The sequence below is a fragment of the Prionailurus viverrinus genome, unplaced genomic scaffold (genome assembly GCF_022837055.1).
Source record: "Prionailurus viverrinus isolate Anna unplaced genomic scaffold, UM_Priviv_1.0 scaffold_51, whole genome shotgun sequence".
In the NCBI taxonomy this organism is placed as follows: domain Eukaryota; kingdom Metazoa; phylum Chordata; class Mammalia; order Carnivora; family Felidae; genus Prionailurus; species Prionailurus viverrinus.
The window spans coordinates 1,781,490-1,804,018 of record NW_025927614.1 but is presented as its reverse complement, the minus strand read 5'-3'; the positions used below and the strand labels follow the sequence as shown (position 1 = coordinate 1,804,018).

Genomic DNA, 22,529 nt, shown 5'->3' with positions numbered 1-22,529 from the left:
CCGCCCTCCCCTCATGGGACCCTGGCGGCCCCGGCCTGGAAGCCCCGTGTGAACGGGCACCACACCGCGGGCCGGGTACGGGGGCCGCACTTCACGACAGGTGCCTGGGGTCTCGGGCCCACCCGGCCCGCAGAAAGCTCCGCCCCGAGAACTCCTTACTTCCCAAATCGAGACCCGCGGGGGCGCCCGAGCGTGCCCCTGCCGACTCCGGACGGACGCGGAGGGGCTCCCCACTCTGGCGGCCGCCGCGCTTCGAGGGCCGGGCCCGGAGCACGTGGCCTGGCCGCGCCCGGAGGCCCCCCTCGCCCCCCCCCCCCTCCCGCTGACGCCCGGAAACCCGCCCCGCGCGCCCCGCCGCGCGGGCTGGGATTGGCTGGTGCGGGCGTGTCGAGCACCGGCCGGGGTGGGGGGTGGGGGGTGGCGCCGGGAGCCAGGCGGGGGCGGGGGCGGGGGCGGGGCGGACGACGCACCCGCGCACGCTGACCCGCTGACCCCGAGCGACCGTCCGCCCCAGCTCCCCGCGTGGGGCCGCGGCGACCGGGGCCCGCGGGGCGGGCGCGTGCCTGCGTCACGTGCCCGGCGCCCTGGGCCCCGAGGCCCCCGGTGACCATGGCATTTCAGGGCCGGGGACCTGGGGTGTGCGGTGGGGCCGCCCCCTCTCCGGCCCGGCGCGGAAGTGGGAGCCACCCCGTCCCCCACCGGCGCGGCCTCGCTTCGCCGCCGCAGTTCAGGAGCCACGTGGAAGCCGCGGGACCTGAGCGCAAAGCGCGAGGCCGCCGTCACAGACGGCGTGCAAATGGTGAGTGTCCTGTTTGGGCGCCACCAGGCTGTTGTTCGTAAAGAGCCGCAGCACAGACAGGAACTCCGTGGCGGGGGGGAGTGTGTGTGAAGCTCTGGCCCCCCCCCCCCCCCCCCCCCCGTCCGTGCGCGGGTGAGGGGCTGGCGGGGGTCCCGAGGGGCCCCGGCACCGTCTCCCCGCCCCTCCCTCCCCCTCCCCCTCCCCCTCCCCCTCCCCCCGTCCCTGCGCAGCTGAGGGGCCTTGCGGGGGCCTCCTGAGGCCGGGAGCGGATGGGTCATTCCCACAGTGGAGGCTCCTTGATTTAACCGTCTCAGGACAGTGCTCGTTCTGACCACAGTCCCAACGACATTCTCTGCAAGAACGGGGAACAAAACCAAAGAAACCTTAAGAACGAACCCCACACTCCCGTTTTCACAAGTGATGTGGGTCACCTGCATTTAGGGGAGCCCTGGAAGACCACAGGCCGAGTTTGTTGTCCTGACTGCACAGCCGGATCCCGCTCCCGATTCGCCCCCCACGCTCCCCGTCGGAGTGGAGCTGAGGAAAGTGAGTGACCTTGTGAGGAAGGGGTGCTGGTACCCGCTGTCTGTGTCTCCCGTGGCTGTGCCCCGGGTGGAGGAGGCCCTTGCCCTGTGCCCCCTGCACCCCCGGCTCCCTGTACCTCTGTACCCCCTGCACCCCCTGTGCCCCCTGCTCTCTCTGTACCCCCCACCCCGTTCCCCCTGCACGCACCCCCAGTACCCCTGTGCCCCCTGCACACTCTATACCCTTGTGTCCCCTGTGCCCCCTGCACCTAGGCTGCTGAGATCTGTGAGTAATAAACGTTGTGACTTCCTCCCTTGTACTGAAGCTGCGCCTTCAGTCCATATGGGCCTGGGGTGTCGTGGGGGCTCGGAGGCGGGGGGGGGGGGCCAGCTGCTGGCCCCACGCAGGTGGCTTGTGCCTCCCCTTCAGTAGGTCACACAGTGGGTATTCCTGGTTCAGTGAAGCTCGGCTGCTCAATGCACTGACCTAATAGGCTTATGGGTCCACGAATGTAGCCCTATTTTCTCTTCATGTAGATGGTGAATTCCTTCAGGAGTCAGAATTGCCATAAAATATTTCAAGAAGGGTCTCCCCGGAGAGTCCGTGTAATTGGATGGGTCACCTGCGACAATCCAGTCAGTTTTCCTGAGTTAGTAACAAATCTGATTTCCAGGTGCTGCATGGGAAGATGGTGTCAGGAAACCATAAGCCAGATGCACCTGTTAAGCAAAAAAAAGGACCCCACCTGCAGCTTGTGGGGTCCTGAATTCTGTGCTGCGTGTGGTCAGCAGATACCCGACAGGTTAGCAGATGGTGGTATTGCTCTGTTGAGTCCCTCAGAACTTAGTCTGAAGCCCAGATGACATCTGCCCGCGCCTGCCCCATAAGTGTGGGTCCTTCTTTTGAAATGAAACAGGAGAGGAAAAAAGAAGGAAAGATGTGGAGTGGGGGAGCACCACACATCCCCCTGCGGTCAGGAGGCTGGCCCTCTGTGTGTGCAGTGGGGGAGGAGGCCCTCCATGTGTGTGTGCAGTGGGGAGGGGGCCAGGGGGCCCTCTGTGTGTTAAGGCGAGACTGCCTGATGGATGGATGGGGTGCAGCAGTGTTTCTTTCTGCGTGTCCGTCCATTCTACTCCTTCCTTCCTTCCTCCGTCTCCGTTTCTGTGGCCCCAGACTGCCCAGTGCCCTGGCCAGGCTGGCCCTCGCCGGCCCTCTCCATGTGAGATGTGGCTTTGTGGACATCTCGGGAAACAATTGGATGCTCACTTCTTTTGTTCTGGTCACACAGTCAGCTGCGCTGCTCTGAGAAGAGGGAACATAGGATCCGATTAACCCCCTGTGGTTTCTTCCCCAGGACTGGCGAAATGTTTGAAAGCAGCCCCCAGATCAGCTGCTCCCATTCCACTGCCTGCAGCATCCTGGCACTCGCTTGGGGGACACCCGAGAGTCATCGATCAATAGGCCCTCGTCCCAGGGGATAAGGCCGGCCAGCTGCCAGGGAGCCGCATTCTAGCAAAGGCGGTTATCCGGTGGAGCCCGTTGTGGACGAGCCAGCTTGATGGAGAAATGGCTTTGCAGATCCCAGCTTAATTAAAGCAGGTATTTAGAGTAATGGAAAGTAACGTTTACAATGGTTTCCTTAGTTTTTCCACCTTCAGATGTCTGTGCACGTGCCCGATAGCTTAGCAACGGAGGACAGTTTGGGACTTGTCCCCATTTCTCTTGAGGGCCGGTCTGATTCTCCTCTCTTGATTCTGTGGAAGTTGGAGCTGTAGAAACAGAAACTGCTGTCCCTTCACCCTTCATTAATCCTCACTTCTCTGGACTCCAGGCTCTGCCTTATTCAGTGTAGTTATGTGCCCCTAGAGATACACTATTTGCTTCTTCACCTCCTGTGTGCCATTCCATGCCACATGCCACAGTCCTACTCTTCAAAGGATTTATCATGAATTTGGGGAGATGATTCAGACACAGAAATGTCTACAATATAAGGTATTATGTGATAAATATCATGAAAATCTGCACACAGAATGTCATCAGGGGAAGGGGAGGGGAGAGAACTCTGTGCTTGGGGTCTCTACAAGCTGGCCGGGGCCTGGGCTTCCTGGGAAGTGATTCATTGAGTTCTCTTGGAGGCTCTTAGAAGGCAGTTATGCAAACAGAGAGGGTGAGGGAAGAAGCCAGGCAAAGAGAAGGTTTCACATGAGCCTAGTCTCCAGCTGATCTGACAGAAAACTCTGGAACTTGTAGGTGCCACAGAGGCCATGTGCTCTGGGACACAGGTGCTGAGCTGTGGCCCCTGTTGTGGTGACTGTTACTCTGAAGGGCGACATGAGGCATGGTCATAGAAGACACAACCATACTGAGTTATACAGAACGAACAGAAGTGGTCAGAGGCCCCTGCCCGCAAAGCACCAAGCCCCGTTAGTTTTGTGGGAGAATTGTACCACACTTTAAGTAGCAGACAATTTCAAGGCTATTTAAAGTGTTCCAGAGCGTATGAAGACCAGGAAAGGCTTCAAATGATTTTTATCATGAAATGCCTGTTACTGATATATCCACCTGACTGAGAACGCACAGAAGGAAAACTCCAGGTAGCCTCGGTTATAGGTATTGAAAATTCTAACCGCCAAGCAGTGGAGGAAAAGAGCAATACAGTAAGTACTACAAGGGTGGTTTATTCCAGAAATGCAAAAGTGGGTTCAATTAAAATGCAATTCAAAAATACGATTATAATTACAGATACTGAAAAGGCATCTACAAAATCCAACAACTACTTTTGGTAAAAATTCAATAAAAAATAGGTGGATCTTTAAATGTGATTTTACATGTATGTACGTGTATATGTATGTATTACATAGCTATGTACACACACATGTACGTCATAAAGATATATACTCACACGTTATAGAGAGATGTGTATACAGACACAGATGTTATAGAGGTATATATGTTATATAGAGAGATACATACACATGCACAATGTTATAGAGAGTTGGATGTAGACACAAATGCATGTTATAGAGAGATGTACACACATAGACATATGTAGGCAGAGGTATACACACAGGCACACACACACACATATATAATATATAGAAAGAGGTGTAGACACACGTAGACACAGGTATATTCACATACATGGTAGAGAGGGATATGCACATGCACCCTCCCCTAGCGTCATGCTTGCTGGGGAAACACTAGAGGGGTGTCCACTGAGCCCAGGAATACCGCAAGAATGCCCATGGTAACTTCCTTACTTAACATTTGCTGAAGTTACTAGCCAGCACAAGAAGAGAAGGAAATTGGAGATACAGTAACTGGAACGGAGAAGTAAGAGTGTTGCTATTGAACGTGCTATGATTTATATGTGGAAATCTCTGGAGAACCCAATTGGAATACAGCTAGAAATAGAGAATCAGAAAGGGGATAGGGTGCAAGTTAATATACAGAAATCAATAGCTTTCATCTGTACACACAACAGCGGGTAAGAGACTGTAAGGGACAAACCGCTCTGTTTACAGCAGCAAACAAGGTAACAGGAATAAGTTTAACAAGAAATGATCAAGACGAATAACCAATAAAACATTACCCTTCCCCCCGCAAGACACCAACAAAGCGTGAACATACTCAGACAGGAAGATCTGACGTCATGAAGCCTCTCTAAAGTGATTGATGAGGTTAACATGGTTCTGACGGGAACAGCACTAGGGCTTTGTTTCTGACAAAGAAAATCGGGTTGAAAAGTATAGTTTTGTCCTATCATTTATATTTGAGCCACGCAAGTTGATTCTGGTAGGAAACCCAGGAAATTCTGGGAAAGAACACCAATAGTAGCACACAAAGCTGGGAGATACCAAGCAGATTACAAGGACTCAGTAACAACTTGCTGTGGTTCTGATGCATGAAGTCCCACAAGGGGAACAGAGCAGAGTCCAGAAATTGACCCAAAGTCATGCAGGAAGTTGGTGTAGGATACGGTGATAGCATCTCAAACCTCGGGGGCAAAGGGCCACTATTCCATTAGTGCTATCTAGTAACTGAAGAGCCATCTGAGAAATAAAATTGTATCTTCACCTTATACCATGCATTCAGGACCAATTCCAGGCAGATCAAAGGTTTAGGTGCAAAAAAATGAAGACCTACACATGGGTGTTTCCAGCAGTTTCATTCATAATCTCCCAAACTTGGAAGCAACCAAGATGTTCTCTGTTAGTAGGTGATGTGGTCCGCCCAGACAGTGGAACAGTGTTCGGGTGATGCGGCCCGTCCAGACAATAGAATAGTATTTGGCACTAAAAAGAAATGAGCTCTCAAATCATGAAGAGACGTGGAGGAAACTGGCATGCTTATTACCAAGTGAAGGACGCCAACTTCCTTCCTAGGGCTCCACACTGTGTGACTGCAGCTACATGACGCTCCAGGAGAGGCGAAAGTATGAGACAGAAAAAGATCAGTGATTACAGGGCTGGGGGGAGCGTGGGGTGAAGAGACGGAACACATGGAGAGGGTTCTTAGGGCAGTGAGACTAGTCAGTGTGACACTGTAATGGTGGATCCATGTTGTTACACATTTGTCCAAACCCACAGAATGTACAACACCAAGAATGTAAACTGTGGCCTTTGGTTATTAAGAAAAAGAAGACGTGGGGGTGCGTGGCTGGTTCAGTCGGTAGAATGTGTGACTCTTGATCTTGGGGTCATGAGTTCAAGCCTCATGTTGGGTGTGAAGATTACTTAAAAATAAAAAAAATCTAAAAAGATGTCAATGTGCTAGAAGAAAACATGGGATAATCTCTTCACAAATCTGGCAGGTGAAAGACCTTTTAATTATAATTAAAAGTCTCAAAGTAGTAAAAATTGCTAAATTCAAATGCATAAAATAGTTCTCAACAGAAAAACATCCTAAAGTCAGTAAAAAGACAATTAAAAACGGGAAAAATACAATTTGTGTCACAAATAATTTGTATCTAATATATAAAGAACTTTTGGAAAAAAATCCCTTTTTTTTTTTTTTTAATTTTTTTCTCAACGTTTATTTATTTTTTTGGGGACAGAGAGAGACAGAGCATGAACGGGGGAGGGGCAGAGAGAGAGGGAGACACAGAATCGGAAACAGGCTCCAGGCTCTGAGCCATCAGCCCAGAGCCCGACGCGGGGCTCGAACTCACGGACCGCGAGATCGTGACCTGGCTGAAGTCGGACGCTTAACCGACTGCGCCACCCAGGTGCCCCGAAAAAAAAAATCCCAAAAGAATAATGTGAAAGGCTATATATAAAAACATTTCACAGAAAGTAAATAAAAAGTGTTCCTAAATATATGGAAAAACAGTCTCACTGATTTAAAGAGTATGATGTTCAAAATACAATGAGACGCAATTTTTCACCCATCAGGTTGGTCAACATCTAAAGGTTTATTAATGTACAGTTGGAAAGGCTGTGGGGTAGCTTCTGCCCTTATGAGCAGGGGCAGGAATATTTATGGATAGAGTGCATTTGAATGACAAACTCACAAATGCATGTACCCTTTGACTCAGCAGTTCTGTTTCTGGCAATTTACGTGACCCGTTCATAAGCCATGTGTGAAAACGATGTGGGCACACAGCCATGTGGCACAGTGATGTTTGTCACAGCACACCTTCTCAGGGCCTGTGTCCAGCAGCAGGGAAAATAAACCGTTGCGTGAAAAAAGCAAGTGGCAGGGCAATGATGTAACAGCTGCACCTCTTGTGTGCGTTTCCTTGCATTTGCATAAAGAAACTCTGGGAGGGTGTTGGTCACGGTCTGGGACTCTACCTGATGTACAAGGTGGCAGGTCAGCCCGTACTGCCTGAGGGATGCTGGCTCAAGACATGAGATTCCTGGCTCAGAGACTAAGGGTATCACTGCAGCCCAGCACAGCAGTTGGCTCCTATTTGCTGTGGTGCCCTGGCCCCCACCTCATGGGCATGTGCCGGGTCCCAGAGGACACTGCAGCTGGGCAGCTGGGGACACTGAGCTCTGGAAGGTCTCTGTCATGGTGATTCAGTGTGGTTCACTGTGAGTGGGAGCAGGCACACCAGCACTCTGTCCCAGAGGAAGACAGTCGAGAAAAGTTCCAGGACTGGAGTGAATGTGTCTCCCTGGCTGGCCTCTTGCGTCGCCCTGGTCACTTCCGGGAGAACTGGACTGTCTGCTCACTAGCTGACGCGGTCACCTCTCCCCACTAGGAAGCCGGTACCGGGTCGTGGGAAGGTGACTGGGCTGGCTTGCTCTCTGGCTGGTCTCCATCTGATGCACTGAACTTCTAAGTCGGTGGGCTTCTCCCCAGTGCACCCTGGCCCTGGCGCGCCAACTTCAGGCAGTCGTTTGGAATGTACTTTTATTTATTTAACTGGGGAGGAGCGGTTCTTAGCCCATTCAAACCTTGAATGGAATTTTCACAACACAACCTCTGATTTTGGAGGGAAATGATTAGATTTCTGAGAATAAAGGTAAATATACCAACCAGCATCCAAGAAACGAATATCAAAACTATGGATTTATCCCACATGCAGACTGCCCAGGGTTGCGGTGTAGAAATGAGTTCTGACTCCCTGTTTCCTAGCGCTGCACCCACTGAGTGTCATGACCCTGGCATTAGGGTTTCTATAATCTCCTGTGGAGACAGCGGCCAGCCTTGATGTAGGGCCCGACCATTGGGAAGTGTCCCCCAGCAGGAGCCATCCGGCACCCTGCAGTGTCTGCCTCAGACTGCCAAACGCTTGCCCTTTCGCCTCTGTCCTCACTTGGTCAGACCCTGATTATCTCTTTTCCTTCGAATCAGTTCCTTCCTATTGTCAGTCTCTGTTTCTGTCCTTTAAATTTCCTTTAGTTAGTTTGAAATCAAGTGCATTTAAAAATGTTGGCTCAGGCACCTCTTGTGTGGGAGGGCCATGGGTAAGACCGAAGGAAACGTTTTCACTTTTGACGGAGACTTTTCTCCCATCAGCGTCTCGGTTTACGGCCATCCCGCAGGGCTGTATTCTCTAAACATTGCAGATGCGTGGACTTTAGGAGGAAATTTCGTAAGCTGTGTGAACAAGCTTTGTGCGCTGCCCTGGGGATGGCAGTGCCGGGTGGGGACATAAAGCCACAGGATGTGACCTGCACCGGGACCCAAGCTTTGGAGTCGGGTGACCCTGTTTCTGCTACTGACCTCAGACTTGGGTCACAGGAGCTTGTCCGCTGTCTCCTGTGGCAAATGGGGACAAAACTAGTGCTGTCAAGGTTTTGAGGATGAAAGGGAATCGTATGAAGTTGTGACAGGGGCCGTTGAATCCCAAAGAAATGCTGTGATTTCTAGCCTTTAGTGTCACAGGTATTGGTTCCTCTGATCTGCAGCCAGACTAGTGACATCGGCTGGTAGAAGTCATTAAAGCCACGTGTTCTTTTATGACTTATATTGACTATGAAACATGTTCTTTGTATGAGGAGAGGACTCTTGGGGCAGGTGATAAACAGAGTGTGTTCAAGGACCCCTTAAAAATCAACCTGACCACACCCCTCCTGGGCTGCAGGCGAATGGCTGCTGCATTATAATCCCACAGGTTCCAATCATTCATTCGTCACAAAAATATTATAGTTTAAGAGACTAGAATAAAGTCGAGGTTAGTTTAAATGCCTGGAAGTAAAACAGGGTGTGGTTTTCTTCCACCGGTGAACTCTTTGGGGGCAGTTACCTGCCAGGTTGTGATGTCATGATGAGGAAGATGCCGAAGTGTTTGAACAGCTTTGACGGGGGCGCCCGGTCTTGAGAGAGAGTTCAGAACTGCCGCCTTCCTCCCCGTCTGTGTCTCCTTGTGCGCGTCTGGCGAGAAGCGAGGGCTCAGGTGTCTGGTGTGGGGTTAGCCAAGGTCGGCCGCTGCCCCTCCGCAGGTGGCTTCTCCGGAGACAGGCTGGGCCTGTGGCGACTTGGGTGAGTGAGGGCTCTTCTCTTCTCTCCATTTTAAGGAGGGGCGTTCCGCGTAAACATGTCAGCAGTCATGCTACACAAGGCTCAGCAGTAAAATACACCCTGCGTTTTGTGGTTTAGACCTCACCGTCTGCACCAAAGCCTGAAAATCATTGTCGCACATGCTCCTTACTGTACAAGGTGGGGCCGCACGCATGGTGACGTGCCTGGACACCAGGACCTTCCTCCCTGCCGCCTGCCTCTGCACCTATCAGCAGGGTCTGGGACCAGCCCCCTGAGGCCTTTGGGGCACCGGGTGCCATGGGAGGATCGGGGCAAAGACAGCCTTACCTGGTGGCTGGCTCCGTACCCCGCCAGAGCATGGCGCGACATCCCAGAAGCAGATTTCTTCACCCCACGTGGTCATTTTAGGTTCAGAGCAACACGCTCTGAAACACAGTGGAACACATGTTCCATGTTGTTGCTTGGGACTTTGAGATTGTCCCAGGAAGACGGGCCGGCCTGCTCGGCCCACACGGTTCTGACGTGCTGAACGGAGCTGTTCTGGGCTGTTTTCACGAAGTTTGACCTCACCGTTTTCTTCCCTGTCCCGTTTTCAAGGAGTTGTGCGTTTTTTTCTGGGGAGTCCTAAATCCCAGGCATTTGTGAGCAGTTATAGCTGAACGTCAGCTGAAACCAGACAGATGTTTGTCAAAGCCGTAGCTTCTGGGTGTGTTGTGCAGGGTGGGCCAGTGGAAGACGAGCTGGAGCCTGAACTTCGGAGAGTACACACCAGGAAAGTCTTTCTTCTGGTTGTTTATTTAACAAGCTTAGAAGTAAGTCATTTTCAGGCAAAGATCGAGCATCTCAGCACGATGCCTCGTGCTCAGTCTAAAGGGACCCCCACATCTTGCCGAGACTCGGGAGAGGCACCTAGCCTCTTGGTCTCCTTGTCTGTGTTTCTTAAAAGCTGTAATTAAGATTCCTGCCTTTCCCACTTCTCAGGGTTGTAGCAATTAACTTGATTAGTGTGTGCAAAAGTGCTATCAAAATTATAAATTTGCATATCAAATGAAAATCATCATTACTAAAGGCCCCTTCAAGAATCTCTTTCTCATGGAAACACCCGCCTTGCTTCACAAAGAAGCCCGAGCTGTTGCTTGACAACTTGGCTAAACGGTCAGTGTCCAGGTTTCCGGTTCAGGAGGTCAGAGTGAGTGACGTGTTGCTTCTCCTCCCGTGGGATCCACCGAAGGAAAGGATTCTGGGGGGTGTGTGGCGGCATGGAGGGGCAGGATGACATCCCAGCACTGCGTGGAGGAGCCGTCACAAGGGAGCAATGGCCTGCGGGATGGGCTCAGAGAAAGCAGGCACCGACCAGCAGGCCCCAAGGGCAGGTTCACTGGGTGACTTTCAATTTAAGGGGCCTTGTCTGGTCCCGACCCAACTGGGTCAAGGAGGCTTCCGATGGGGGGGAGCCCCCACCTTCCACTGTATCCCCGGAAAGGGATACAATTCTAGAGGAAATCAGAGCTGCACTGGTGATAGTTGAGCTAGTATTTTTCTCATGAATGTGAATATTCAGACAAAAGCCAAAAAGAGACAGAGACAGACAGTAAACAAAGCTCCATCACAGAGGAGGCCCAGGCCTCAGCTGCTGAGTCTCCCCAGGGACCTGTGGGGAGTGTCACCTCAATAAAACAGGAGAAGGGAGGAACCTGAGGTGATGAATGATGAAGATTGCAGAGATTAAGAAGCGACGGACAGGGTTGCCTGGGTGGCTCAGTCAGTTGAGCATCCGACTTCAGCTCAGGTCATGATCTCACCGTTTGTGAGTTCCAGCCCCACGTTGGGTTCTGTGCTGACAGCTCAGAGCCTGGAGCCTGCTTTGGATTCTGTGTCTCCCTCTTTCTCTGCTCCTCCCCTGCTTGTGCTCTGTCTTTCTCTGTCTCTCAAAAATAAATTTTAAAATGTTAAAAAAAAATTTAAGAAGCGACGGGCAGTTGAAGAGGGTCAGGGAAGTTTCAGAAATGCCCAAGAACAGAGGAAAAGGGTAGACGACATCAGGAAGTAAGACCGAGGGTTCAGTCAGAATACTGAATGTTTGACAAAAAGTGTGTAAAGGAAGGAATTTATCAACAGAATGATAGAAGGAAACAGTGCAGAAACAGAACAGCTTAAATAAATCAGGGTGGGTGCATGGCTCCCACATGCACACATTCTTGTGAAATTAGAAAACATTCAGTTTATTTATTTGTTTTTAAAGTTTATTTTTATTTATTTAGAGAGAGAACGAGCAGGGGTAGGGGCAGAGAGAGAAGGAGAAAGGGAGAGACAGAGAATCCCAAGCAGGCTCCTCACTGTCCGTGCAGAGCCCAAGCCAAGACTTGAACTCACAAACCGTGAGATCATGACCTGAGCTAAAATCAAGAGTTGGAGGTTTAACCGAATGAGCCCCCCCCTCCCCCGATGCCCCTAAAACATTCAGTTTAAGAAAGGACCCTTTCCCTTCCTTGGGTGGGGTGGGGGCTATCCGGCAAAGATGTCAGCTGGATGTTTCTAGTTAGAAACATTAGTAAGCGATAATAGAAAAATCCCCTCCAGATGTGCAGGGAAAATAATTTTCAGTGTGGAATTCTCCCTAAGCAAAGCTATTCCAGTAATGTGAAAGGCACAGTCAGGACACTGCCTGGCGAGCGAGCCTGCTGGTTTCTGTTCCCCACGCGTTTTATTTTTTTATTTTTTTTTTTTTTAAATTTTTTTTTTTTTTTCAACGTTTATTTATTTTTGGGGGGACAGAGAGAGACAGAGCATGAATGGGGGAGGGGCAGAGAGAGAGGGAGACACAGAATCGGAAACAGGCTCCAGGCTCCGAGCCATCAGCCCAGAGCCTGACGCGGGGCTCGAACTCACAGACCGCGAGATCGTGACCTGGCTGAAGTCGGACGCTTAACCGACTGCGCCACCCAGGCGCCCCTCCCCACGCGTTTTAAAGGGTGTTTCTTGAGGCTGCACCTGTCAGGGAGAAGGGAGGAGAAAGAGGTGTCGTGTGTGTTGGGGGCACAGTCACAGCTGGGGGAGGGTGTGGACCTGTCCACAGACACAGGGACTTGCAGGCACTTCCTTCTTTTCAGCGAAATAGAAGAAAGTTGAGCATTCTGCCAAACACACATACTACCTCAGAAGGTCTTTAAGGAAGTCTAGCTACAGATTTGGGCCGACCCTAAATGTGACATGGCTTTGAGTGGTGGCAGAAGGAGAATCTGTAAGACTGGATGATACTGCTCGCAGGACACGGTCTGGTGACAGCACAGCAACCCTAGGTCAGCCCGTGCTTGGCGCTGGGGCCCTACGGCATCCTGACCGCGTGGAGGCCAAGTGCTGGTTTCCAACTTCAGATGACCGGACAGAGTAGGGAAGACTTCAGTACGGCGGAGAGTACAGTACAGTATCGTTATACGACAATACAGATATACACGCACAGTGATACAAGGCCACTTGCAAGGCAGAGCACGAAGTAAAGATAAATCATCTCCGCTTGTAGGACAAGAAATAAAAGCATATTATCTAAAACTACAAATATTACAAATATCACGAAAACTAAAAAAAGTGTCCGATTGTAATGGTGCAGATCAGTATTACTCAGAATTGAAACAGTGAACACGGAACCGATAGTGTTGAGAGTTGCGAGGACACAAATAGACCATGAGTGACGGCTTCCCTGAGGGGCTGGCAGGAGAGCTCCGTGTCTCGACCTGAGCTCTCTTCTGGAGTTTTGACCAGTGACTGCATCATTTAGATAAAAGTAAAAGCTATTCTATTCACAGGTGTATGTTTTTGCAATCAGATTTCTCCTGATGGCCACACAAGGGCAAGCACGTTGCAGGGGCTGAGTCTCGCCCACCTAGAAGTGGACGGGCCTCTGAGTCCCGTTTTCCTGCAGAATCACTGCATTTTTACAACTTTGTACACAGATAGGAACTCGAGCCAGAACAACCTTCCCTCTTGGAGCTTCCTAGGCATTAGCTTAAATACCTGTACTAGGACTGGGGTCAAGTGCCACATCAGCTTTAAGTCAATGATTAAAGAAAATACTTGTCAGTAATTCTGCACACATCTCCCTAATGTCTTGTTAATCAACATGTTTATTAAATCTTCTCTTTATAACAGGAAAGTAAATTTCAGCAATTTATTCTTCAACGTTTAAAGTTACTAATTAGTGAAACTTCACTTTGTACAGTTGCACTTAATAGAATAAGTTTTGTTCATGCAGATAAATTGTCAGCACATAAAACGGTGTATTCACTGACCACTTTTACATGCAGTTTTCCCACGAATCTTTGCAAAGTATTACTCCCCTTCCTTCCTTCCTCCTCCCCTCCCTCCCTCCTTCCTTCCTCGCCTCCTTTCTCCCCTCCCTCTTCCTTCCTCTCTTCCTCCCCTCCCTCCTTCCTTCCCACTCCCCTCCTTTTTTCCCTTCCTCTTTTCCCTTCCTTTTTACTTCCTCCCCTCCCTCTTCCCTCCTTCCATCCCTCCATCCCTCCTTCCCCCTCCTCCCCTCTCCCTTCTTCCTTCCTTCCCTTCTTCCTTCCTTCCTTTATCTTCTTCCCTCCCTCCCTCCCTCCTTCCTTCTTTTTTCCCTCTAAGTTGCAGAGAGGCTGATTGACCTATAGTCATGGCTAGTTGAAGGTGGGGCTGGGATTCAAACCCAAGCGACTGTTCTTGGACTCTAGCACCTCTCACGGTTTCCTAGATTATGTCCTAAAGTGGGGGCTCTTCTTTCCTGGCACCCCCTTAGTGTGCAGAATGGTGCCGGGCATGTAGAGGCATCTGGGCTGCTGGCTGGCTGGAGAAAAGAATGGCCATGTCCAGCAGGAATGATCTCGATGGAGGTGGAGTCCTAGCCCTCAACTTAGAATATCGCATTTTCTACAGAAAATGGCATGTGTTTGTGCAAGTACAAGAGGGGGCAGGTGTCGGTGACTAGGGCCGAATGGAGGCACTGGGCACCGTGGTATCGTTGGCAAAACTGAATTGCCTTGGCCTCAGCACGTTGTTCTCCTACAGTAGTTGTTACCTTTCAAAGCATTTCATATGCCTCATCCTACTCACCAAATAACAGCAGGTGGGGGGGGGGTGGCACTTTTATTTCCATTTTACTAAGATGCCCTGGATGGAAAGGACATGGGATCCTGAGTGGCTTTGCCGCTCCTCCGGCATCCTCACACTGGGCCCCCTGGGGCTGGGATGATAGGTAAATGATGCCGACTATCTGGTTTTAATGGATTTTTAACCTAAATCTGTTTCGTCATCAGATAGATAGTCTTTGTGTAGACACGCAAAGTCTCTGTGTGAAACCTAGCCCAAAGTCAGTTATTTCTGCCATAATCATTTTGAGCGGGTCGCTACCAACTCGTGCTGAGCTGTGGAGCCAGAAACAGTAGGATTCAAACAACCAGCCGGTTAGTTACTATTCATAGGCTAGTAATGAGACGTTTTCACTAAAACCGATTGCTGAAAATCAGCCATCGCCTCTCCCGCCCTGGCCGTCCCAGGCCGAGACCTTCTCTGCGGTCTGAAGTTCCCCTCCCGTCCTGCCGCTCGTGTGGGGCGGGTGCCACGTCTGCGATCCATTTGGCAGGAAGGAGAGCACCCCATGTCCTGTGCTGGGGTTGGCACCCGGTGGGGACTCAGACTCCCTGTGCAGAGGAGACGCAGGCACCCGAGGGCAGCCTCCTCACCCACCCGCCCGCGGCACCGGTCGGCGGCTGGGCCTGACCTTGGCTTCCAGTGCTAGCAACACCAACGTGCCTGGCATTCTCCACTGCAGCTTGGGAGCCTAATGGGAAACACAGGCCAGGTCCTCACGTGGCCCTTCTTGGCAGGACCCGAGGCGCGTGGGCAGAGCTGGCTCTGAGGTGGTGGGCTTTACGGCCACTGGTGGCATGGCTCTGCTGACCATCTATTCTGGTCACAGAGCTCCCTGGGTCCTATTCCTGTTTCTCTTGTTGGCGTCTTCGTGTGGAAGAGGGATTTGTCTTGCTCCCAAGATCAGGCAAACACTAAATCTCCTCTCCTTGCAGGTGAGGTTCCCACGGGGAAAACAAGAGGTGTTACCTGTGGTCATGACGATCCCTGCCAGTGCTTTGTGGCGGGCGTGTGCGGACGCCAGGCCCACGGTCAGCTCGCGGAACTTCTGTGTGACCAGCTGGGACACGGAGTCTGCGAATTCCTGAAAGACACAAGCACCAGGGCCTCTTTGACGGCTGAGCGCGGGCGGTGGCCTGGCCTCCCTCCTCCTCCAAGCCACGTCCCCATGTGCGGTGTCCAGACGACACCATGCCCACTATCCTATGACCCCATGGCCTGGGGAAAGAACCAGATATTACACTGAACTGGTGGCAGACCACGGTTGTGGGGGAGGACCGCAAGCCTGGCCCCGAGTCTGGGCAGAGCCTGCCCGTGGGAGGCCACAGACACTCCCACCCTCCCCTGCCCCTTGGAGGGGCCAGCCTGGGGCTGTCCTTCTGGGATTCTCGTTTCACAGAACCCTGAGTGGAGCTGGGGGCTTGCACAAACCACACACTTGGTTCCCTGTCTTCGGGGTTGTAGAACCAGTTTCTAAGTACCCCACGATCTCAGGTGCCTCCTGGCTGAGCTGCTCCCTGCTAACCCACAGTCTGCCTTCACATTTCTGCACACGTGTGCATGCACACATGCATGCGCACACGAGCACTCACAGAGACACATTCACAGTGCGTACCCACACACGTGCATATGCACAGCTGTGCACAAATACATTCGGACAGCGTGTGTGCACGCACACACGCACACACAGAGTCGACATAACCCCACGTGTTGAAATTTTCCTAGTGTGACCAGCGTCCCTACTGAAGCCGCTCATCTGCAGTGACAAGGCCGGCGTGGTCCACGGATGTGGTTTTCTCGTCACCCTTCTCCCTCCGACATGGCCCCACGGTGGTCGTGTCGCTTCTCTGCTGCAGGAGGCAGGCTGGGATGCAGCGCCCTTCACGGCACTGGAGGCAGAGATGTGGTGTGAGTCACGAGGGCCCGTTTAATAAGGTAATCCTCTTTGTTTTGAGCTGACGGTGTTTCTATGAGGATTCAATGCACTCACGTGTCTGAAATGCTGAGTGTGCTGCCATGGGCTTTCTAAGTGTTCTTCGTTCATCACCATCGTTGTTACTAATGATCATTTCCCTGGTCGCTGCAGACGCTGGTGGCATCTTCCTGTAGCCACGTCCAGCATCCGCTTACCTGTGAGGTGGGCAAGTGGCTCGTTTCTGTGACGGGACGGACGTTCATTTCCCGCCAGGCGTCTGCACGTTGTGCTGCAGACAGGAACAGGTCTTGGCAAAGATGCGAAAGATAGAGACTGCGTTAAAAAAAACGCATTTACGGTCAGTGAAATGTGTTGATACAGAAACAGGCCTGCCTCTCGGATGCTGGAAACGTGCAGCGACGACACTGAGGCTTTGGCGGCTGCTTGTCCAGTGCCGCTGGGGGCTCGGCGCCTTTCCCTGTGCTGCTGTGGCTGCTGCCGAAGCCTGGAGTGGCGGGTGCCATACAGGTGTGACGGTTCAGGCCTGGCAGGTGGCGTGGGGCCTGCTGGGCGTGGGGCGTGTGTGCTGGGGGGTCTTCCCTGGCTTGGCCCCAGAGGCAGCGAGGCTGCTGGGTGAGGTGCCTCACCTCCACTGGGCACTGTGGAATCAGTCATGGGCAAGACGAATCCTGGAGACTGTCCTGTCCTGTGTGACCTGAAGATGGAGGTCCAGAGAGAGTGGGTACGTGTCCCAGGCGCACTGGGTGTGGGTGTCCTGGGGCAGCCGGAACTGGAGACCACAAACGGGGTGGTTCAGAACAGCAGAAATCTGTTCCCACCTGGCTCTGGAGACAGTAGTCTGAGGTCAGTGTGTCAAGGGCATTCTCCCTCCTGAGGCTCCAGGGAGGGTCCTTCCCGCCTCCTCCAGCTTCCGGGAGGGGGCTCCACGTATCCCTGGGCTTGTGGCCATGTCCTTCCTGTCTCTGCTTCCATCATCATGTGGCTTCCGTTCTGCGTCTGCCTCTCCTTCTCTGTCTCTTACAAGATGCCTGTCACTGGGTTTAGGGCTACTCTCATCCAGGATGAGCTCACCTCGGTTCCTTCAGTTCACATCTGCATAGACCCAGGCACGGGCTCCGGGGCAGGATACGGGCATGCCTTTTTGGGGCCACATTCAGACCATTTCTCCTTGTCATGACTCTTCCCCTCTCGTGCTATAACTGAGAGGGCAGCAGTTTTTCACAGAGTGTGAGTTTGGGTAATTTCTGCACGTCTTGGATGAGCCTGACTTCTTAATTTGTGTGGGAAGATTAATTGCATCATCAGGCTTTGCCAGGCACCCAGACCATGACCTGGGCAGTCGTAACTGCTGTTTCTTGAGCAGCTACAGGTGCGGACACGGGGCTGGTAGGGTTCATGGTGCCTTGGCCCCACCTCCGAGGGCAGGGTTTATCCTTTCCCCTGACACATACTTAGGTCCCACCTCTGGAGGCTAGTGGGGAGGGGAGCTCAGCTCTGACTGACGGGACACAAACAGGGAGCTGGGCTCCGTGGGAACAGGGGTCTGAGGGCTCTGTGGGGCGTCCGAGAGGCCCGCTCTTGGGCAAGAGCCTTTGGGCACTGTTCCCGCAGGACCAGCAGGAAGACACAGCCTCGGTGCCACCTGCCTCTCAGGGAGGAGGGGCTCTCGCCTGGCCACGGAGAATGAGGCTCCTGTCTAGGCACAGGGGGCCAGAAAGGCATCACTGGAGCTGACAGCCGAGATGGACCTTGAGGAACCAGTGGGCCTAAGGCCTTACCTTTTGCCTTTGTCAGGTCACAGGAGGACGTGGTCTTCCTTCCTCCGGCTCCTCAGCATGCTGGCCGTTGGGGGAGAGTCGAGATGCTGTTCTGTGGGGGGACCTAACTGCTGGGGTGTGCCCTGCCTGCTGGGTACCATGGCGCCTGCAGGTGGCTGTCCGTGCAGTCTCTCTCTGGGATGGGCTTCCTGGGGCTTCATGTGCTGCCTTCTTCTGGCTTCCCCAGGGTTTTAAGCGGCTCAAGGGCAGACTGCCTTTTACTTCTCTAAAAATGTTTAAAAAATTGAAGTATGGCGAAGCTACCGTGTTATATTCAATACTAGTTTCAGGTGTGCAACATAAGGATGAGATAACTCTGTTCAGCACTCAGTGCTCGTGATGATATGAAGGAGACTCTCAGTCTCCTTCACCTATCACCCCCCCCCCCCCACCACTTCCCCTCTGGTGACCATCAATGAATGAGGTCATACAGTGTTTGTCTGTCTTTGATTGATTTTTCTTAGAATATATTCTCGTTCCATCTACGTTGTTGCAAATGGCAAGATTTCATTCGTTTTTATGGCTGAGTAATATTTCATTGTGTATATACACCACCTCTTCTTTATCTGGTCATCAAACTACGGACACTTGTTTGCTTTCCATATCTTGGTGGTTGTTGATAGTGCTGCCATCAACACTGGGGTGTGTATCTTGTGAATTAGTGTTTTTATTTTCTTTGGGTAAATACTAGTGGAATTATCGCATTAGCTTTTTGAGGCACCTCCACATTGTTTTCCAGAGCAGCTGCACCAGTTTGCATTCCCACCAGCAGTGCAAGAGGGTTCCCGTTTCTCCACATCCTCGCCAACATCTGCTTGTTCAGTTGTTAAATTATAGCCACTCTGACCGGTGTGAGGTGGTATCTCCTGGTGGTTTTGATTTGTATTTTCCTGATGATGAGTGATGTTGAGCATCTTTTCGTGTGTCTGTTGGCCATCTGGATGTCTTCTTTGGAAAAATGTTTATTCAGGTCATCTGCCCATGTTTAATTGGATTATTTGGGGTGGTTTTTGGTGTTGAGTTGTAGAAGTTCTTTACAGATTTTGGATACTAACCCCTTGTTGGATGTGTCATTTGTGAGTGTCTTATCCTGCTCAGTAGGTTGCCTCGTCATTTTATTGAGGGTTTCCTTGTCCAGTAAGTTTTCAAGGTGCCTTGTATGCTCTGAGGTGGGATTCCAACGGACCTCTGATTGCCCTTTTTCCTTCCCTTGAAAGTGAAGTTTCTGAATGTCCGCGAAGCCATAGACCATCAGCCCAGGAGGTGTCTGGTTGTTCTGTGCGCCTGATGGGCCCTGTGAGGCTCCCAGAAGAGGACGTCCCAAACCACTGCCTGAGCCTGGGTGCCGGCGGATGGTTCCTCTCAGGACCACTTCTCGGTGTGTGCACAGACAGCGAGCTGGAGTCTCCTCTTGTATGGACGCTGACCCTGGTGTGGGGCCCACCCTCACGACCTCATCTGACTCTGGTCATTGCCTTAGAGGCTTTGCTCCAAATACAGCCACCTGGGGGTGGGGGTTTCAACCTGGGGATTTGGGGACACAAACATCCAGCCCACAGATGCGTGAGATGTGGCGCGGCGAGTGACCTCTCTGGCAACAGTGTCATGTGTTGCTCTGGCTGCTGACGTTTGTGCGGGACCCCTCCTGTCTCCGGCTGTCTAGCTCCCCCATCCTTCCTTTCTTGTCCCCTGGCTGGGTACCCAACCTTGCTGGAGACTCTTGAGGGTGGAGCTACCACGGAGGAGCCGGGGACCCAGCCGCCCACCCACTGGCACCCGGGTGGTTTCTCGGCTACTCAGGCACTGCTTTTGAGGATGTAGGTTGCAGCAAGAGCGTTATTTACTCCAGCATAAGAATGAGAGGAGTTTATTATGAAACAGCAGGTAAAGCCTGACAAATTAAGGGAAACGAATAGTGCACAGAGCGCCGCCTGCACAGCTGACGCTCCAGGCATCGTAGATCCGGGTGAGCTGACCTCTAACCCTGGTGCCCTCTAGGGGGTGTTCGGGCTCCAGGGCCCCGACAGCGTGGGTCAGCAGCTCTGCACAGTTCTGTTGCCAGTGACGTGCACAGGTGGAAAGACAAACATAGCAGGACACAGGACAGACGGAGCCATGGCCGGTGGTAAGGACAGGCTGCTGGGCAGCCACGAAGCAGTTCTGAGGGGTGCACACGTGCTCCCGCTGCCCCCGGCCTTGGCCGCCCCCTCCCCTCTGACCTGGGCACTCCCTGTTGGGACCTGGTTTTTTAAAAAACATCTCCTCTGCTACAATCTTTTGCCTTATTTTTGCATTTTCAGAGGTCCTTGGCATTTATGTGAAGGACATTTCTCCATGAACATTTTATAAAGGTAAACGTAAAAAGAAAGGCCGAGATGTGTCTGACCCTCCTCACGTCGGGCGGTGGCAACCTAACTAAAGCACAGGGGAGGGTTTAGTGAACTGTTGAAAATTTACCTCTGCTACGTAACTGATGCTATTTCCTAAGACTGCCCATAAATCCTTGCTTGTGGTTTTGCCAGGGAGATGGAATATTTATGAACTGAACTATGTCCCTCGGTTTTCCTGGTTGTAAAAGTGGACAGGAGAGAAATCAGCACAGGAAGCATCGGTTGCGGGGACTCGAGTCGTCTCTGTACAGACCTGTGGGGTGTTTGAGAAGTTAAACGTGTGTGGGCTTCGGAAAAGCCCAGAGAAACCCGCCCTGGGGCGTCTCTGCCCTGCCTCCGCATCTTCCTGGAGGAAGCCTCCCCTCTCTGCCCCCTCCCCCCCATCTCCTGCAATGCGGGCTATTTTAGGCGATTGGTTTTTAATTAAGTCACACACATGATTACGGCTGTAGGTAGGTTTTCGTAGTTGCTTTTGTGTATGTAAATGAGGCTGTGGTTGATTATGTGGGGCTACAAGCTAGATGGAAACTCAGAATTCACATTGGGAGGTATGTCCTTACTGTCTAACTTAACACTAGGGATTATTTATGTTTTAATCACTTGGGATTTAATGTATACAGTCAACTTTGGTTACCACAAACCCAACTAATCAGATCACAAAATAATTCGATTTTCTTCCCCACCTGGCACTTGGTTTATAGTAGAAGCAGCCAGAGTGCTTGCAAATAGCTCATGTCACTGATTATTTTTGTAGATTCAAATTCCAGGGTATGCCTGTGGGCCACTTGGACTTCATCCCATCCCTGTGGGACGGGCAAGTGCATGGGAACTAATAGCACGCTGTTGAACTTACAGAGTATTCAGCGCATGGGTCAGGCTGTATTATAGCATTTCTTTCTTTCTTTCTTTTTTAATTTTATTTTTTAAATTTACACCCAAGTTAGTTACATATAGTGCAACAATGATTTCAGGGGTAGATTCCTTAATGTACCTTACTCATTTAGCCCATCCCCCCTCCCACAACCTCTCCCGTAACCCTCAGTTTGTTTTCTATATGAGTCTCTTCTGTTTTGTCCCCCTCGCTGTTTTTATATTATTTTTGCTTCCCTTCCCTTATGTTCATCTGTTCTGTGTCTTAACGTCCTCATGTGAGTGAAGTCATATGATATTGTCTTTCTTTAATTTCACTTAGCATAATACCTTCTAGATCCATCCATGTAGTTGCAAATGGCAAGATTTCATTCTTTTTGATTGCTGAGTAATACTCCATTGTGTGTGTGTGTGTGTGTGTGTGTGTGTGTGTGTGTGTGTGTGTGTATATCACGTCTTCTTTATCCATTCATCCATCGATGGACATTTGGGCTCTTTCCATACTTTGGCTATTGTTGATAGCACTGCTATAAACATGGGGATGCATGTGCCCCTTTGAAACAGCACACCTGTATCCTCTGGGTAAATAGCTAGTAGTGCAATTACTGGGTCATAGGGTAGTTCTATTTTTAGTTTTTTGAGGAACCTCCATACTGTTTTCCAGAGTGGCTGCACCAGCTTGCGTTCCCACCAGCAATGCAAAAGAGATCTTCTTTCTCCGCATCCTCGCCAACATCTGTTGTTGCCTGAGTTGTTAATGTTAGCCATTCTGACAGGTGTGAGGTGGTATCTCATTGTGGTTTTGGTGTGTATTTCCCTGATGACGAGTGATGTTGAGCATTTTTTCATGTGTCTGTTAGCCATCTGGATGTCTTCTTTGGAGAAGTGTCTATTCATGTCTTTTGCCCATTTCTTCACTGGATTATTTGTTTTTTGGGTGTTGAGTTTAAGTTCTTTATCGATTTTGGATACTAATCCTTTATCTGATACGTCATTTGCAAATATCTTCTCCCATTCTGTTGGTTGCCTTTTAGTTTTGCTGATTGTTTCCTTTGTTGTGCAGAAGCTTTTTATTTTGATGAGGTCCCACTAGTTCATTTTTGCTTTTGTTTCCCTGGCCTCTGGAGATGTGT

General features: G+C 51.3%; 1 protein-coding gene and 1 long non-coding RNA gene across 2 annotated transcripts in view; one reads left to right on the top strand and one right to left on the bottom strand.

Moving 5' to 3' along the window:
- The window catches only part of ADARB2 (adenosine deaminase RNA specific B2 (inactive)), a 415,526-nt gene that overhangs the window by 39,161 nt on the left and 353,836 nt on the right, over positions 1-22,529 (bottom strand). The window contains exon 4 of the mRNA XM_047848084.1: positions 15,353-15,467. Coding sequence (XP_047704040.1) covers positions 15,353-15,467 — 115 coding nt within the window. The remainder of the gene's footprint in view (positions 1-15,352; positions 15,468-22,529) is intronic.
- On the top strand, positions 528-16,301 carry LOC125159584 (uncharacterized). Its single transcript, XR_007149825.1, has 4 exons — positions 528-799; positions 1,241-1,345; positions 2,679-2,923; positions 16,109-16,301. It is a non-coding gene; the product is annotated as an uncharacterized LOC125159584 (long non-coding RNA).